At 54.9% G+C, this 15,907-nt stretch overlaps 3 protein-coding genes across 5 annotated transcripts; 2 read left to right on the top strand and 1 right to left on the bottom strand.

Annotated features, from left to right (window-relative positions):
- Positions 1 to 367: 367 nt before the first annotated feature.
- SCRN2 (secernin 2) lies at positions 368 to 4,527 on the top strand. 3 transcript variants are annotated; one of them, XM_037149924.2, is made up of 8 exons: positions 368 to 474; positions 835 to 1,008; positions 1,600 to 1,781; positions 2,618 to 2,817; positions 3,234 to 3,449; positions 3,554 to 3,719; positions 3,813 to 3,993; positions 4,228 to 4,527. In XM_037149924.2, the coding sequence occupies exons 1-8, from the start codon at positions 424 to 426 to the stop codon at positions 4,384 to 4,386; spliced, it is 1,329 nt and encodes a 442-aa protein (XP_037005819.2). In that variant the 5' UTR covers positions 368 to 423; the 3' UTR covers positions 4,387 to 4,527. The 3 variants fall into 3 exon arrangements, with proteins under 3 accessions (XP_037005819.2, XP_037005820.2, XP_037005821.2); XM_037149925.2 differs by having other exon boundaries at positions 373 to 474; positions 928 to 1,008; XM_037149926.2 differs by lacking the exon at positions 835 to 1,008 and having other exon boundaries at positions 374 to 474.
- On the bottom strand, positions 4,521 to 9,236 carry LRRC46 (leucine rich repeat containing 46). The gene is made up of 9 exons (XM_053656167.1): positions 9,208 to 9,236; positions 8,881 to 8,953; positions 8,691 to 8,796; positions 7,305 to 7,413; positions 6,474 to 6,520; positions 6,111 to 6,220; positions 5,854 to 5,923; positions 5,391 to 5,530; positions 4,521 to 5,068 (listed from the first exon to the last, which is right to left on the bottom strand). The coding sequence occupies exons 1-9, from the start codon at positions 9,229 to 9,231 to the stop codon at positions 4,698 to 4,700; spliced, it is 1,050 nt and encodes a 349-aa protein (XP_053512142.1). The 5' UTR covers positions 9,232 to 9,236; the 3' UTR covers positions 4,521 to 4,697.
- Positions 9,237 to 9,339: 103 nt separating this feature from the next.
- MRPL10 (mitochondrial ribosomal protein L10) lies at positions 9,340 to 15,688 on the top strand. The gene is made up of 5 exons (XM_037149928.2): positions 9,340 to 9,416; positions 11,407 to 11,576; positions 13,448 to 13,612; positions 13,870 to 14,014; positions 14,777 to 15,688. The coding sequence occupies exons 1-5, from the start codon at positions 9,365 to 9,367 to the stop codon at positions 15,031 to 15,033; spliced, it is 789 nt and encodes a 262-aa protein (XP_037005823.1). The 5' UTR covers positions 9,340 to 9,364; the 3' UTR covers positions 15,034 to 15,688.
- The last annotated feature ends 219 nt before the right edge of the window (positions 15,689 to 15,907 follow it).

Raw genomic sequence — 15,907 nt, 5'->3', positions numbered from 1 at the left:
ATCCAACCGTGACCCTTCGGTTCACAGGCTCATACTCAATCTACGAGCTACACCAGCCAGGGCAACAAGTAGCTTTCTTAGTCTCCAGGTGCCCCAGCAATCCGAGCTCCCTCGTAAATCAGCCCCATTTTCTTTCTTCCCTGTTCACGTGGATCCTTTCCACCCCTAGCTCCTGCGCCCCACAGTGACCCTATTGGAATTGAGCGCTGATTCGCAGTTTTTTCTGGCCTGAAAAGTGCGCCGGGGTAGGGGGAAGGCAGCAAGGGAGGACTAGGAAGGTCGCTCCTTTCCAAGAAGTGGTGCTGGCGCGCACTCTGGTGGAAGAGAGTGGAACTGCAGGTGTTCAGTTTTAGCTCCGCCCCGGGGACAAGGCCTTCCAGGTCACCTGGGAACCTCCGTCCAACAGGACAGATTTGACCCTAAATGGAGGAACTGGTGTCCGGAACTAAGCTGGGGATCTTGCAGAAAGACGGGGTGAGGCGCATACATTATTGGGAAGCTTGAGGGGTGGACAGAAGAGGGGCGTGGGACTCTTGGAGAGGGTCCAGGTAAAAGGGCCGTTGAGCCACGACTCTCAGTGGGGCAGGGCCGTGGAGAAAGGTCTGCGCTGGCCTGCTGATGCCTAAGCCTGGAGCTTGGAGAGACAGCGGTTGCCTCCGTTGTCACATCGCATATCGTGTGCGCGTGGGGTGCTGAGAGTCCAGACCTTGACTGCAGTGCCTTCCCTGAGTGTCTGTTTTTACGTGCTGGGAGCAGGGCTCCCCAGAGCTGTTCCCTGGCCAGGATGGTGGAGAGGGCACATGAGGAACTCACTCACCCGCACCTCTGCCCCAGATGACAATGCAGAGCCCTGACATCCCATGTTCCTGTGATTGCTTTGTCTCGGTGCCCCCGGCCTCGGCCATGCCCGCTGTGATCTTTGCCAAGAACTCAGACCGACCCCGGGACGAGGTGCAGGAGGTGGTGTTTGTACCAGCAGGCACTCATGCCCCTGGCAGCTGGCTGCAGGTGGGTTAGGCCTTCCGGGGCGCTGGGAGGTGGCTGATGTAGGCATTCTTCTAAGACAGCGATTTTCAACCAGTGTGCCTGGCACCCTGTTGTGCCGCAAGAATCTTTAAAACATGCAACACCTATCTAGTGAGGGGCACTGACCTCTTCCCTTAGATTTCAAATTTTTTAAAAAAATGACACAACAGCCAACACACTAGTCATCTGGTGCAAATTAATCAAAATTATACCTACTTTTTTTTTGTCTGATCGGCAAAACATTATTTTTGGTGTACCACAGAATCTTAGTAATTAGTTTACGTGTGCCGTGCGATGAAAATGTTGAAAATCACTGGCCTAAGACCTTTCTCCGCTCTGCTCCCCACACCTGGGAAACCTCCAGGTTTGGAAAGAGCATGAGCTTCAAGTCTACCACCTGGACTTAGCCCATTACTTAAACCTCTGCCGTCCTCAGTCTCCTTATCTGTAAAATGGGAACGATAAGGCCTTCCTCTAAGGGCTTCGTGGACGACTGGCACCGTCCCAGCACCTTGCAGGCAGGTACCTCCTCCTTTCTGAGCCGACCCTCCCTTTCTCCTCCTTTACCTGTAGTGCACCTACATTGAGGTGGAACAGGTGCCGAAGACCCATGCTGTGATCCTAAGCCGCCCTTCTTGGCTGTGGGGGGCTGAGATGGGCGCCAACGAGCATGGCGTCTGTATTGGCAATGAGGCCGTCTGGACCAAGGAGCCTGTTGGGCAGGGCGAAGCCCTGCTGGGCATGGATCTACTCAGGTGCGGCCCCTGCCACGCAACCCCCCCCCCAACACACCAGTAGTCTGGGGACTATACACCGAACCAGGCCTGCACCCCTCCCCCACACCTTGGTGTCGTTACCAGGAGGCTGCCTCTGAGCCTCCTCTCTCCTGGCCTCATCTCCACAGTCTGGTGAGAAGCCTGGCCCAGAAATAGGGCAGTGGTTTTAAATTTATTTTCTTTTTTAAAAAAAGATTTTATTTTCAGAGAGAGGGGAAGGGAGGGAGGGAGAAAGAGAGGGAGAGAAACATTGATGTGAGAGAGAATCATCAAGCGGTTGCCTGTCAAACACCTCCCACCGGGACCCTGGCCCCCAATCCAGGCACATGCCCTGACTGGGAATTGAACCGGTGACCTTTTGGTTTGCAGGCTGGCATTCAATCCACTGAGCCACATCAGCCAGGGCTTAAATTTCTTTTCAATAGAGCCACATCAGCCAGGGCTTAAATTTCTTTTCAATTTTCAATTGAAAATTTCTTTTCAATTTCAATAGAAATTTCTTTTCAATAATTTTTCAAGCGAAATCTCACGTGGCGTCCTGGTTCAGAAAACCAGTAGAAATAGAGCAGCTCTGCCCAAGGAGAAGCTGTGGGCTCAGGACACATCTCTCGCTGAGACTGTTTCAGGCCTTTTCAGGGGACCCACAGCAACAGCTGGAAAACCATGGGCACACTTGTGCAATGTTGCTAGATTTTTCTACAGGACTTGGGCCTGATGCCCAACCTCCCTGGGTCTCTTCTGTCCACTGGAGCTTCTGCCCCAAGCCACTAATACCCCCCTCACCCTTCTGCCCCCTGGACCTCTTTCTGTACCAGGCTGGCTTTAGAACGGAGCAGCTCGGCTCAGGAGGCCTTGCGTGTGATCACAGGCTTGCTGGAGCGCCACGGGCAGGGCGGCAGCTGCCGGGAGGACCCCACACCGTTCAGCTACCACAACACCTTCCTGCTGGCTGACCGGACGGAGGCGTGGGTGCTGGAGACGGCAGGGAGGCTGTGGGCTGCACAGCGGATCCAGGGTGAGGCGCCTGCGCTGGGGCCTGCTTCCCTGTCCGCTTCTGCGGGCCTTGGAGGAGGGTGGGGAAGATGGTGGTGGCAGGGAAGGGCCAGTCCGGGTGCAAATGAACCCACTGGGGAACTTATCCTCCCCCCTTCACTTGGTTAAGTCCTCTTGTGCTTCAGCCTGCTGCTTCCTCCGAGGAGCCTTCCTGGACTCCCTGGTGGTCGGGTGTCCCCCTTATTTGCCAGCAGGCGCCCCTGCATCACACTCACCGCAGATGGCAAGCTCACATTTACTTCCGCAATATTTTTGTTCCTACCCCCCTCCACGAGGGTGGGTCTCTCCTCTTCGCTGTTCTGTTCTCAGCACCTGGCCAAGCACCTGGCACACAATGGGTGCTCAGTGATGGATGAACAACCCCCCTCTCCTCCACAGAGGGAGCCCGCAACATCTCCAACCAGCTGAGCATTGGCACAGACATCTCAGCTGAACACCCAGAGCTTCGCACCCACGCCCAGGCCCAGGGCTGGTGGGGTGGCCAGGGCACCTTTGACTTCGCCCAGGTCTTCTCCCTGACCCAGCAGCCCGTGCGCATGGAAGCTGCCAAGGCTCGCTTCCGGGCCGGGCGGGAGCTGCTGCAGCAACAGCAAGGTCAGAGAGTGGATGGACGGGGGCGGCTGGCCGCCTAGGCCGGGAGGGCCACGGGGCTGCCAGCCTTTCTGCCCTGGGGGCCCTTACCCTGTTCTGCGTGGCAGGGGGCATCACGGCAGAGGCGATGATGGACATTCTCAGGAACAAAGAGAGTGGCATCTGTATGGACTCCGGAGGCTTCCGCACCACGGCCAGCATGGTGTCCATCCTGCCCCGGGATCCCACTCAGCCCTGCGTCCACTTCCTCACTGCCACGCCAGACCCGTCCAGGTGAGAGGAGAGGCTGGGGGGAGGGGCAGAGTGTGCTGGCGGGGGAGTGGAGAGATGTGAGGGTCCTCAACCCTGCCATCTGTGTCCCCTTAGGTCAGTGTTCAAGCCTTTCATCTTTGGGGCCGGCGCGGCCCAGGCCCCCCAGGTGCTGTCCCCCACTTTTGGAGCACAGGACCCTGTTCGGACGGTGCCCCGATTCCAGACTCAGGTGGATCGTCGGCACACTCTCTACCGTGGACACCAGAAGGCCCTGGGGCTGATGGAGAGGGAGCAGGTAACCCCGGCAACAGGAGCTACCCCTGGGAATGACTCATCTCCCATACACTCCCCTGGGTTCTGGAAACATGAGGGGACCTGCGAGTGGAGAGCGTCCCAGGCTGGGGAGAGGGGTCTCTCCCTTCAAAGCCAGCTGTCCAGGAGGATGTCCTTTCTCCTGCTGTGCAGACATGCGCCCCTTAATTGGGAGGGGAGCCTGCCCTGGGCACTCATCGCTGCCTTTTCCGGGCAGGATCAGGGCCTGCGGCTGTGGCAGAAGCAGCGGGATCTGGAGCGGGAAGGCCTGGAGGCTGCGAGCCGGCTGCTGGCCGGGGAGTGGGCCCCGCCGTCCCAGGAGCTGGGTGGCCTCTTCCAGGCCTTCGTGGAGAGGGAGAGCCAGGCGTATGCCTGAGGCTGGGAGGAGCCCAGCGTGGGGTTCAGGGGCTGAGCTGGGCACCGGACCCCTGGGGTAATGTGATTAGATCCCTTTGTTACAGCCCTTGTTCTGAGTGGCCGGCTTGGCCTGGGTTTAATAAATGTGTCTTGTTTCTAATGTGTTTTACTCATTGCTTCCCTTGAGGAGCCCCCAGTGACAGGAAAGACATACTCAGGGCCTGGAGACACTTTATTGGGAGGGCTCTGAGGAGCGGGGTAGGCCCGCTCTGCTCTTATTCTGGCCCTGCCCTCATTCCTGTGGCTTCACTGACAGGGGCGGCCTGCACTTCACTTCTTGGTCCCTCTGGTCATAGTTTTCGTTGTGCTGGAGGCCACAGCCACTGAGGCCTTGGAAGCTGCAGCTTCCCTGACCCCTCTCCTTGCCTGGACGGTGCTGTGGAGGCCCCTGGAAACCAGAGGGCACGGTTTCTTAGTGGCACAGGAAGCTCGTGGCAAGGAAGTGGACTCGAGGGGTGTCTCCTCCCCCTGCCTGGGAGTGACAGAAGGGCTGCTGTCCCCAGCCATGGCCCTCCCGGGCAGGGCGGGAAGCTCAGTGAGGACGGGCTGTGTCTCCATCCTCAGACGGTGTTCTGCCAGGGCTGCCTGCTGTCTGCGCTCCTTGTGCCTGCTCATGTCCTGCTCCAGCTCCTTGAGGAAGCCTGTGGGGCCAGGACAGTGGGTGCTGGATGGAGCCTGGGCTGAGCAGGGGGGGTAGTCCTGGGCTGAGGGTGAAGGTCTCTGGCTACCTGAGCAGACTGCCACCCTTAACAGGGAGGGGGGCCTGAGGCTGGGTGGGGAGGGCGAGTCACCTGTGTGCCCAGGCTGACACCTGGCCCTAGCTGTATTGTTCTGCTCTGGCCCAGATGCTGACCTGGGCTTGGGGCCACTTCCCAGACATCACTGCAGCCTCAGCTTCCCCCGGGATCCCACAGGGCAGGGGCAGGCTCTGGGGAAGCTGCAAGCCTTGTGGCCCAGGGTCACCTTGCTCTGAGCGGAATGGGCCATGCAGCTCGGGGAACTCCTCGTCAGAGGCTCCGTCCTCCTCACCCGAGTCCCAGCGCTCCAGCACAGGCTGCCTGTCCAGGTCCAGGAGCAATGGCAGGGCCCCCGTCACCCGCTCCCTGCAGGGCAGGAAGCAGAGGCTATGCTGGAGGGCGCCCCTGGGTGCAGAGCCTGGGAGGTCGCAGACACCGCAACAGCACCCACACTGGGTGGGATGGCGGCTCGTGAGCGGGAAGTCCCCGCAGAGCTAAGGGCTGGCTCCAGGGGTGGAGTTATAGGAGGCGAAAGGGAAAAGGGGGCCGACGTGAGCTGGGGTGAGCTGGGGTGTGGGGAGGTACCATGGGCCAGGACTCCAGGTTTGCAGGCTGAGAGCGTACCCATGTGGTGTTAGGAGGAGGGGCTCAGACGTCACCTCTTCCTTCCCACCTCACTTCATCCTTACCTATAGCCTTCCTGTTTGGTGCAGCTGTTTCCAGTCAGGTTAAGGATGAGAAGGCTCTGGGGGAATTCATCTGCTCGGACCAAAGTAGGGGAATGAGGTTCTCATACCCACCTTCCAGCCCAAAGCTACGACCTCTCTGCACAGCCCCCAGCCCCCCTGGAGGGTGGGCTGTCAGTGCGAGCACAGGGAGATGGGGGCAGAGAGGAAGGAGGGCCGGCCTGGGACTTATCCTATGAAAGGGGTGAGAGCATTCCTACCCAGCTTTAGTTTTTCTATCAGATTCTCGGCAAGGTCCAGAAACTGGAGGTGAGGGAGGTCACGGAGGTTTTCCACCTGACTGATTTGGTTTCCTGCCAGAGACAGGAAGCTGTAGGGGAAGGGAGGGTACAGAGAAAGCGCTGAATCAGAACACCTGCAGGAAAGGAAGAGGGCATCAGGCACTCAGGCCCCTGGCTATGCAGGTGGAAGTGGGGACACATGGGGACACGTGGCCCTCTGGGGTGAGGGAAGCAGGATCCCCGACTGATAAAAAGCCGGGCTTTGAAGTTTCAACTGGTTGTTTGGGGTGCTCATCCCTTTCTTCCCCTCCCCACCCCTGCCTGAGCCCTGGCACCACATACCGCAAGGAGGGGACACAGGCCAGGTTCTCAATTCGCTGGATCTTATTCTGCAGGAAGAAACCAAGGTGGCAGACCAACCTGAGGTCAGCTGGGTAGGGGACCCTTTAAAGGGACAAAGTCCCAAGTCCCTACTCTTGCAACTGGAGGTCTGACACTTGGGAATGATGACCCCAGTCACTGACCTGTTTTCACAACCTTGGGGTGATTTGCTATCTGCAGATAGATGGTTCAGGGTGTAAACTTGGGGCTGGTTAAACTTGATTAAAGTATACCCTGCTCACCCCACAACGAAAGAGTGACCTGGAATCAGCGAAGCAAACCAAGGCACTACAGGGAAAGGAGAAAGGCCTTGGTGGGGGCTTGCACACACGGAGGGAACAATGAACACATCTTACTTTGATTTGTAAAGTTTCAGCGGGGCAGGACTCAGGGAGCTGGTATATTCACTCAGGGGGAGGCTGAAGGTCAACTAACCACCCACCACCACTGACGGCCTTCAGGTTCCTGAAGGACACAGGGATCTTCTGGTTCCCTCTTCCTCTTTTTAAAACAGGAAAAGAGCTATATAACATGAGAGATTTCAGGTAGACACCAAGAAGAACTGGACAAAGACAAGCGTCTGAGAAAAAAATGAAACAAAACAGTGACTCCAGAACATGCTTAAGATCTGTTTTGGGAGGATTGGTCTTTCAATGCGGGAGAATTCCCAGTTCATTTGGGAACGGCTTCAATGAAGGGAATGGACGAGATGATCTGACTGGCTCCCTTCAGATTACACAGACTTGGCCACAGGGAGCAAAAGGGGAGGAACAGAACAGGACAAGAAGTTACCGCTTGTAGATAGAGGCTGTGAAGATTCCGGAGGCCCTCTAGATTCGAGATAGTGGTAATCCCCTCCCGGTCCAGGCGGACAGTCTGTAGTTCAGCAATAGTGTGAAACCTGGGAGAGTGGGCAGTAGGGTGGTGTCACAGAGTGCCTCTTCTGTGCTCTCTCAGCAGGGACCGTGAGGAGGGGGGAGGAAAGGGTTTAAGGAGGAGTGGACGGCTAATTGACTTTGATCAGGTATCAGGAACACCTTCTTGACTTATCAGGTGGCACAGATCATGCAACCGGGCTGACTTGGAGGCCTGGATCTGTCAGTAGCACTGAGAGGGGTCAGGGTGAGAGAGGAGCCAGGGCCCTTGAACTGGGACAGCAGCTTATAGTTCCTGGAGAGACTCAAAGGCAAAGGAAGCCTTTGAGTCAGCTTGGATGGTGGAGGCAGGAGCTGGGACAGAGAAAAGACAACCTCCGCAGGACGATCCTCCCTCACCACCCTTTTGAGTAGTCCATGGAGGGAAAATCACTTGTTCCATCCACCCGTTTATTAATTCCACAACATATATTGAGTGCCCACTAGAGACATACAAGAGAGTCCTTGCCCACCACTATTTAGGGAAGTGGGCTAAACATCTATGACAAGTGGATGACAGCCAAGTACAAGGCACTAAGGGAGCACATGGCCTGTGCACTGAGTCCAGAGTAGGGAAATCAGGGAATGCTTCCTGGAGGAAGTGACATATGAATAGGAGTTAGCCAGGAATACGAGAGGGGTATGAGGAGAAAGTATTTGAAACAGAAGGAATAGTATGTACTTATTTAGCCTTTCTCAAACTTTAACGTGCCCATAAATCCCCTGCGCATCTTGTTAAAAATACAGATTCTGATTTGGTGAGCCTGAGATTCTTCATTTCTAACGAGCTCCCAGGGGACGCTGCTGCTGCTGCCCCGGCCCCCAGCAGCACTACACACTCCAGTGAGGCACTAAGGTGTAAGGGCATGTCGTAAGAGGAATTGCACACTTGTGGAGAGGGGCAAGATATAAGGCTGAATGGGCAGCACAGGTCATTTTGGAATGCGGTATCTGGGGGTGCCTAATCGGATTTGTCATTTAAAGAAATCGCTTTGGAAACAATTCAGGGGGCCTGGACTAGGGTCAGGGAGACTAATTACGAGTTTGTGGAGAGGTGATGACAGCTTTGTCTAAGGCAGTTGAGTGGCCATGGTGGAAAAGAAATAGAATGATTTTTAAGGACGGAAAATCAATTGGAATTAACACTGATTGCATGTGTGGAGTAACAGGGTCAAAGATCAGTTGACAAATCAGTGTAGCTCAGGGGTCTGGTCATCCCAGGTGTTTCGATCTTCCAGCACCCTCATCTCTCCCACGCACTCACATCTTCTCCGACAGATCCTCATCCTCAAGAAAGGTCAAGTTCCGCTTGGTGATAAGGGCTTCAGTAATGCCCACGCCCCCTTCCTCTGGACTCTGGGCAAAATTAGCTGTGAAAAGATAGGCTCAGTTATTACAGGCCTGATCCTACCGTTATCCAATTCTTCCACCTACCATCCCATCTCCCTACTCACCTGCATGCATGCCGTAAAGGCTGCTGGCCCCGGGGCGGGATTGGAACGAAGAGCAGAGCGGCTTGGACAGCTCCTGGGGATGGCGGGACCCAGAATGGTATGAAACGAGAGGAGCTGAGTAACTTGGGGGACAGGGAAAGGAGTTGATTCAGAGCAAATTATGGAAATGGAGTAAAGGCCGAAGTAAATCGAAGTGGAAGGTCTGGAGTTTAAAGGTAGTAGAAGGGCTTTGCTGGCAGCAAACTGGGGAAGAGGGTGCTTGCGGATGCCGAGAGCAGTTTAGCGGTTTAGCGTCGTTGCTAGGAGACCGACGCCAGACAAGCCGACCTGGAACACGGACTCGCGGCGCATGCGGATTACCGTTGCCGGGCCAGGGTTGGGGTGGTGGGGGGGAGGGTATCCGCCCGCTGCTTCCGGCCTCAGGTCTCCCACAATCCTTAGCTCTTTCCGTTTCACTCGGCTCCCGTCTGTTCTGCCGGTGGCAATGGCTGTGGCCGTGGCTGGGATTCTGCGAGGCGGTCTCCTGCCCCAGGCGGGTAAGGGGCGGCCCAGGTCCTCATGACGCGTTACGACCGGTGCTCTCTGATCCTCGTCCCCCCTTCTCTACTACTAGTCTTCTCCCATAATCTAACCCCTGACAGCTCCCGATGACCCGCCTCCCCAGCTAGATCGCTGGCCTCCTTCCCTAGTCTAATTCCCTGAGACTCCAGACTCTAGTAATAATCGCAACACAGCAGCAGCGTCGACCATAACCACAGTGTTTATTGACTACGCCCCAGCTCCCGAGCCTTCTTTGGGTTTATGTAACCCACCATCAAGGTTTTGCTCGCCTCCAGCCTACTTTGCTTAGACCACTCCCGCCCCCACCTTGGCACTGTGTCTCCTTAAGGTCTCAGCCTAAATGTCACCTACTTAGGCCTGCCCTTGCAGGCCTCTGCAAAGGTGGTTTCCCTGTTAAATTCGTGACTTACACCCTGTTTATCGATTCCTTAGTCCATCACAGTTTGTAATTGCCCATGTGTTTGTTTCTATTATACTTTAAATTCCATAAGGGTAGAACCATGTTGATAATGCCTAACGTTATTAGGCATGTAGTAGGTATTTGTTTATTGAATGATTTTGAGCACACCGTATAGGCCAGGTACAGTGATAAATGCTTTACATGTACTATCTCATTTAGTTCTTAAAGCACCCTATGAAGAAAGCATTCTCATTCCCACTTCACAGATGAAGACATTCAAGTTCAGACCAGTCAAGGGAGTGGTCATGGTTAAAGCCAAGAAAGACTAAAATGTGGTTCCATCTGATCCAGAGCCTGTGTTCTTAAGTTAGGAATCGTGGCCCCTGGGCGATGAAACCTGTCACCCCCAAAACTCTTCATGCTCTCTAACTGTTACAGCCAACTTCTACCTGAACCCTTCCCTGCGATTCCATCCCAGTCTTGGGAAGGGTTGAAAGTGGGAAGCTGTCGTCTTCATTCTTTTGTTGAGGGTGAAGGGGTCACTTTGCCTCAGTTCCCTTGTCTTCTGAGGGGTGCCTCCAGGTGATGCCTGCAAACAAGATGAGCAAGGAAAGGGGGACTTGTTTGGGGGAGCTGTAAGGGTGCCCCCTTCAAATCATGGCAGAAGGCTTCACAGCAGTGCTCAGTGCAGCGGTTTTCAAACTTCAGCATCACTGAACGGGGGGGCTCATTCAAACTGCGGGGCTCCACTCCAGAGCTTCTGAGTCAGCAGGTCTAAGATGGGGCCTAAGAATGGGTATTTCTAAGAAGTTCCACCCTTGCTGGTGTGGCTCGGTAGACTGAGCACCAGCCTGTGAACCAAAGGGTCTCTGGTTTGATTCCCAGTCAGGGCACATGCCTGGGTTGCAGGCGAGGTCAGGCCCCCAGTAGGGGGCACAGGGAAGGCAACCACATATTGATGTTTCTCCTTCCATTCTCCTCTCTAAAAATAAATAGTATATATTTTTAAAAGACTGCTTTTACAGTTGAGGGAGGGGGCACACTTTGAGCACCACTGGTTTAGACAAGAGGTTAGGAAATTATGGCAGGACTTGTCACCATGTTTTGTAAATAAAACTTTATTGGGACTCAGCCATGTTTATGATTTGTGATTGCTTTCATGATACAATGGCAGAGTTGAGCAGTAGCGACAGACTGTTTGGCTCTTAACATCTTTACTCTTTGCCCATTTAAGAGTTTATTCTCCCTCTCCTGCCTTTCTTAGTGTGTTCAAAATACTTTCTCTTTGGTTCTTATCCTTTTTCTCCATCTCTGTGCCTAAAGGAGCGCTGGAGAAATGGGGGCCTCAAAGGGTCAAGTAACTAAGGTCAGCCATTAGAAGCAAAAAGGCTTGGGGACTCAGGAATTTCCAGCAGGGAAATCCCACTCTTCATCCCACTCTTGCACTCAGTCTAGCTCTGTGAGCCGTGGTTGTCTCTGCCCAGGGGATGGGCCTTTTCTCCCTCTGGGGCAGACTAAGGCGTCCAAGAGGCTGCCTCTCACCACATTGCCATCTCTTCTCCCAGGCCGAGTGCCCACCCTCCAGATTGTCCGCTGTGGTTCCAAGGCTGTTACCCGCCACCGTCGTGTGATGCACTTTGAGCGGCAGAAACTGATGGCTGTGACTGAGTATATTCCCCCCAAACCTGCTGTCAACCCTAGGTGCCTGGCACCTCCCCCCAGGCCTCTGCAGGAGGTAAGGAGGCTCAGCATGTTACTTGGTGGTGGTATCTGTATACAAGGTATACAGACCTTGTATCTGTGGCCATAGTGAAGTAAAGTTCCAGAACACAGTCATCCACGTCACTGGTTTCTCACTTTGACCCCATGGCCCAGATACTTTAATAATTTTTATCTATTGATTTTAAGAGAGGAAGAGAGAAGTGTCAGTTCATTGTCACACTTATCTGCAAAGTCATTGGTTGATTGTCAAATGTGCCCTGACTGGGGATCGCACCTGCAGGCTTGGTGTATTGGGACGATCGATGTTCTCACCAGCTGAGCTACCTGGTCAGGGCTGGTCTAGATACTTTAAAATGAAACCTGTACTTGATTTGGCATTGGCTTTTTGGGCTCTGTGGATTGGACGGGCCTCTGGAATTTTATTTGTTCTTATTTTGTTTCCGGAAATACTTGTGGGAAAGCTATCACAGTTGGTGGGGCGGGGAGGTGGGGAGAGTGTCTCTGTCCCGTCCCAAAGCACTTGAAGCTTCTGTGTTTTCCCAGAGCAATGAGAGAGGTTCTGTTCTAAAAAGAACAGAAAGACCAGGGGTGTGTTCATGACTCTGTGGTAGTTCCTGTAATTGTGGTATCTAATAGCTTCTAGTTTCTAGTTGGCTGCTGCTGCTTACTGACCCTCCTGCTGGAGGCTGGGGCGCAGGGCGGTGAGCAGCAACTGCAGCTTGTGGCATTTGAGGCCCGATGTCAGACGTTAATGCACGAGGTGGTCAAAGTCATCTGGCAGCGATTCCTCAAGCACTAAGGGTCGGACAGAACCCATCTGTCTGGGTTTTCTCCCCACAGAAGCAAAGAGCTCTCTGAAAGGGGCCCTGTAGAGTCCTTGGCTAGTCACCTTTCAGTGTCTGGAGCCCTTCCAGCAGGCTTCAGCTTTTGCCCAAACTGACTGACAGAAAAACTGATTGATAGACCACAGTTCAGATGACATCGAAGTCGTTGAACGGAGTTTCCCACTCAAGTTTTTCCCTCTAGTCCAGTGCGTCCTGCTGCCTCGTAACTATGAAAGAATCTATAGAACAGCAGTGTGCACCAGAACTTCCCGGGGTGACGTTCTCCGCCCGACTGTGCAGGGCGGTAGCTCCTGACCATACATCACTGCTGAGCGCTGGTAATGGGCTGGTGTGACTGCGGGTCTGGATTCTTCACTGTGCTTAATTTTAATTAACTTGAATATAAACCCACGTGTGGCTAGTGGCTACTGTATTCGACAGAGAATCCAGCTTCAGCACAGTAGGGTGTCTTCCATTATGTTACCTTGTTTGTGTTAATATTTTCATGGAATTCGGCAGAAAGCATCACTGCTTCTAGACATTCTCCTGTTCAAATAAATTTTAGAATTATTGCTGTGGTGAAAAAATCTCTTACAGAGTGTTTATGGGGTCTGCATATATTCTCAGCTTCACAAGTTCACAACTTGGTGAAACACTGTCTCATCCTGTGAAAATGCCTCTATTTTGAATTAACGCTGCAAAAGGGTTATCTTGTATTTATAATTGGTTAAGTAATTCAACATGGCTACAGTATTGGAGAACCGAAGTAATTTTGACAACATCACTGTCAAAATAATGGTGACCGGGTCACACTGGTCACCAGGTCGGGTGACTCAGTGTCCTCGGGTTTGCAAAACAACACTCTCATGGCCGAGAGTATCTGGTGGGAATAAAAGGACGGGGCGGGGGGGGGAGAAGGCACAGGTCTCTCAGCACCGAGGGCCCGACTCCTGCCGGTGTCCTGATCTTCCCACATTTGGTCACCACTGGAAGCCCAGCACCCGTCCCTGAGGGAGAAGCGGCAGCTGATGTCCTCTTGGCCCTCCCTTCCTGACCGCAGGAGACGGGCCTCGTGCGGCTCCTGCGTCGGGAGGTAGCTGCGGTTTTCCGAGACAACCGGATGATAGCTGTCTGTCAGAACGTGGCTCTGAGTGCGGAGGACAAGCTGCTTATGCGACACCGGCTGCGGAAGCACAATATTTTGATGAAGATCTTCCCTAACCAGGTAGGGAGCCACCCTCTGCATGGGCCCTGGCTGTGTGTCCCCTGCTCCTGCCAGGTCAGGCCCCAGCATCTGTCCTCGGATAGGGCACTTCTGACGCCCCCTCCACCGGCAGCACTCCAGTCTGGTGCCTAAAATGCCACTGGGGCTGAGGACACCCTCTGGTTGCCCCCTCAGCCTGAGGTGGCCTGGGACCGAGGTGGTTGGCTCTTCCTGCCACTTGCCCCGCCCCCATCAGTCCTTCTCTCCTGCTCTTCCAGATCCTGAAACCCTTCCTGGAGGATTCCAAGTACCAGAACCTGCTGCCCCTCTTTGTGGGGCACACCATGCTGCTGGTCAGTGAAGAACCCAAAGTCAAGGAGATGGTGCGAATCTTGAGGGGTGTGCCGTTCCTGCCGCTGTTAGGTGAGCCGGCTCCCCTGCCGGTTGGGGGAGGGGTGAAGGGGTACGGGAGCCACAGCAGCCTGGAGCCGTCTGCTGGGTGTGAGTGGGTGAAACTGTGGGCACCCCCCCGGAGAGGACATCCTCTCACAGATGGGGCCCGAGTCCACGGCACAGTTCGTAGAGGGCTGCCTGTGTCTTCCAACGCCTGTGCCAGTCACTGTGCCCTCACTTCTGCACGGGGGGAGGCGGGGGGGGAGTCAGGGAAGGCAGAGAGGCCCCTACCTCTGGGGGAAGTCAGACACCTTGAGTCTAGCAGTGAGGGGTTGGTGCTAAAACCCATCTAGACAAAGATACTTAACAGCCCAGGTAAAGGGCGCTGAGGAACGTGCAGCCGCGCTTCCCAGACTCGCCTGATGCTAAGAGTTCCCGGAGGTGCCGTTGCCGTGGGAAGAGGCAGGCACCTTTGTTTACAACCCTCCCTCCCCCACCCCGGTCACACACACACACAAACACCTGCTCCGTAGTTCTTCCAGAAAGTTTGGGGAACAGGGACTCAGTGGGGGCCGGGCTAGGTGGTGAAATATGTAAGGGTCTTCTAGAGGAGAGTTAGGGAGGGGGAGGGGATCGGTCCCAAACAGTTGGGTGGGGTGGGGCACAGGTGGGAACCCGATGGGGGAGGGCTGGGGGGTGGAAAAGGGTAATGGAGAGCAATTCCTCGGGTCGGAGTGTTTTTGGAAGAGAAAGGCATTTTGGGGGCATTCGCCCGACCCCGTGTCCTTGCAGGTGGCTGCGTGGATGACACCATCCTCAGCAGGCAGGGCTTCATCAACTACTCCAAGCTCCCCAGCCTGGCACTGGTGCAGGGGGAGCTGGTAGGCGGGCTCACCCTGCTGGTGGCCCAGACCCACTCCTTGCTCCGGCACCAGCCCCTCCAACTGACCGCGCTGTTGGATCAGTATGTCAGACAGCAAGGTGAGGGGGACCCGGGCACGCCAGCCGGGGGGCCGCCTGGCCCCCCCAGCCCTGCTCCGGACTCGTAGCCAGCCCGTTGTGCCCAGCCTGCCTGTGAAGGCCCCCTGCCCCACGGGCTGTGCTGTCCTCCCCGAGACGTGGAAGAGCTGGCGGCGGCGAGTGGCATGTCCTCCCTGACTTCTGCTGCCCGCGACCTCCTCGGATGAAGAAGGGTTTCATTTCAGAATGGAGACTTTTAATCACTGTGTTTGTTCTTAGTTTCTCTACCTTGGGACTCCACACGAGCAAAGTCTCAGCTCTCCAGGTTCAAGGCAGAAGAATGAACAGATGGGGACGGTGCCCTCTGTCGTGTGGTCACCGTGTCTTGCACGTCTCCTAGTCTGTCCCCTCATTATCAGAACAGCTCGACTGAGCAGTTGCACTAGGAACGGCGTCTGTGGAGAGCCTGCCATGGCGGGTGTGTGCTGACCACATTCTAGGTGTCAGTCCTTTTGTTTCTCAGGCAGAGAAGTTGAGGAGCCTGCTGAAGGTCACGTGGCTGGTAAATGGCAGACCGGGGACTTGAACCAGGCTTGCTCTGTTCTGAAGCCCGCGCTCTGGATTTCAACCCTAGATCTTCCTCATTAAGGTCCCCGTTGGGACTGGGTGTTAATTCTCCACCCTTTGAGTGCGCCATGTGGAGAAGTTGGGAATGCCGCTTTGTGATTAAAAAAACGAGTTTTACTTGGTCTGTTTTGCTGTTTACAAGCTTATCCTGCCTGTAGACCTGTCCTCAGGGTCATCTCAGACTCTTCCTTCCAATTGGAAAATTCTTCCCCTTCCCACGTCCAAGGCTATTACCCGCCCCCGTCCCTACTCCCACAGATGGGGTCTCTTACCTGCTGTCTTTTCGAAGGCAGCTGCCAGCTTTGCCCAGTAGCTCGCATGTCGCAGGTGGTTCTG

Source organism: Artibeus jamaicensis, unplaced genomic scaffold (assembly GCF_021234435.1).
Source record: "Artibeus jamaicensis isolate MK-2021 breed Jamaican fruit bat unplaced genomic scaffold, CSHL_Jam_final contig_1998, whole genome shotgun sequence".
In the NCBI taxonomy this organism is placed as follows: domain Eukaryota; kingdom Metazoa; phylum Chordata; class Mammalia; order Chiroptera; family Phyllostomidae; genus Artibeus; species Artibeus jamaicensis.
This window is presented reverse-complemented; position numbering and strand designations above follow the sequence as displayed.

Bases quoted from the DNA above. Each gene is read 5' to 3' on its own strand.
- MRPL10 (XM_037149928.2), top strand. From the start codon at position 9,365: ATGGCTGTGGCCGTGGCTGGGATTCTGCGAGGCGGTCTCCTGCCCCAG. The intron at 13,613-13,869 runs GTAGGGAGCCAC...CTGCTCTTCCAG, and splicing joins TGAAGATCTTCCCTAACCAG to ATCCTGAAACCCTTCCTGGA. The intron at 14,015-14,776 runs GTGAGCCGGCTC...GTGTCCTTGCAG, and splicing joins GCCGTTCCTGCCGCTGTTAG to GTGGCTGCGTGGATGACACC.
- SCRN2 (XM_037149924.2), top strand. From the start codon at position 424: ATGGAGGAACTGGTGTCCGGAACTAAGCTGGGGATCTTGCAGAAAGAC. The intron at 475-834 runs GTGAGGCGCATA...CCTCTGCCCCAG, and splicing joins GGATCTTGCAGAAAGACGGG to ATGACAATGCAGAGCCCTGA. The intron at 1,009-1,599 runs GTGGGTTAGGCC...CTTTACCTGTAG, and splicing joins CCCCTGGCAGCTGGCTGCAG to TGCACCTACATTGAGGTGGA.
- LRRC46 (XM_053656167.1), bottom strand. From the start codon at position 9,231: ATGCGCCGCGAGTCCGTGTTCCAG. The intron at 8,797-8,880 runs GTGAGTAGGGAG...ATCTTTTCACAG, and splicing joins CCTTTACGGCATGCATGCAG to CTAATTTTGCCCAGAGTCCA. The intron at 5,531-5,853 runs GTAAGGATGAAG...CCTGCCCTGCAG, and splicing joins ACCAAACAGGAAGGCTATAG to GGAGCGGGTGACGGGGGCCC.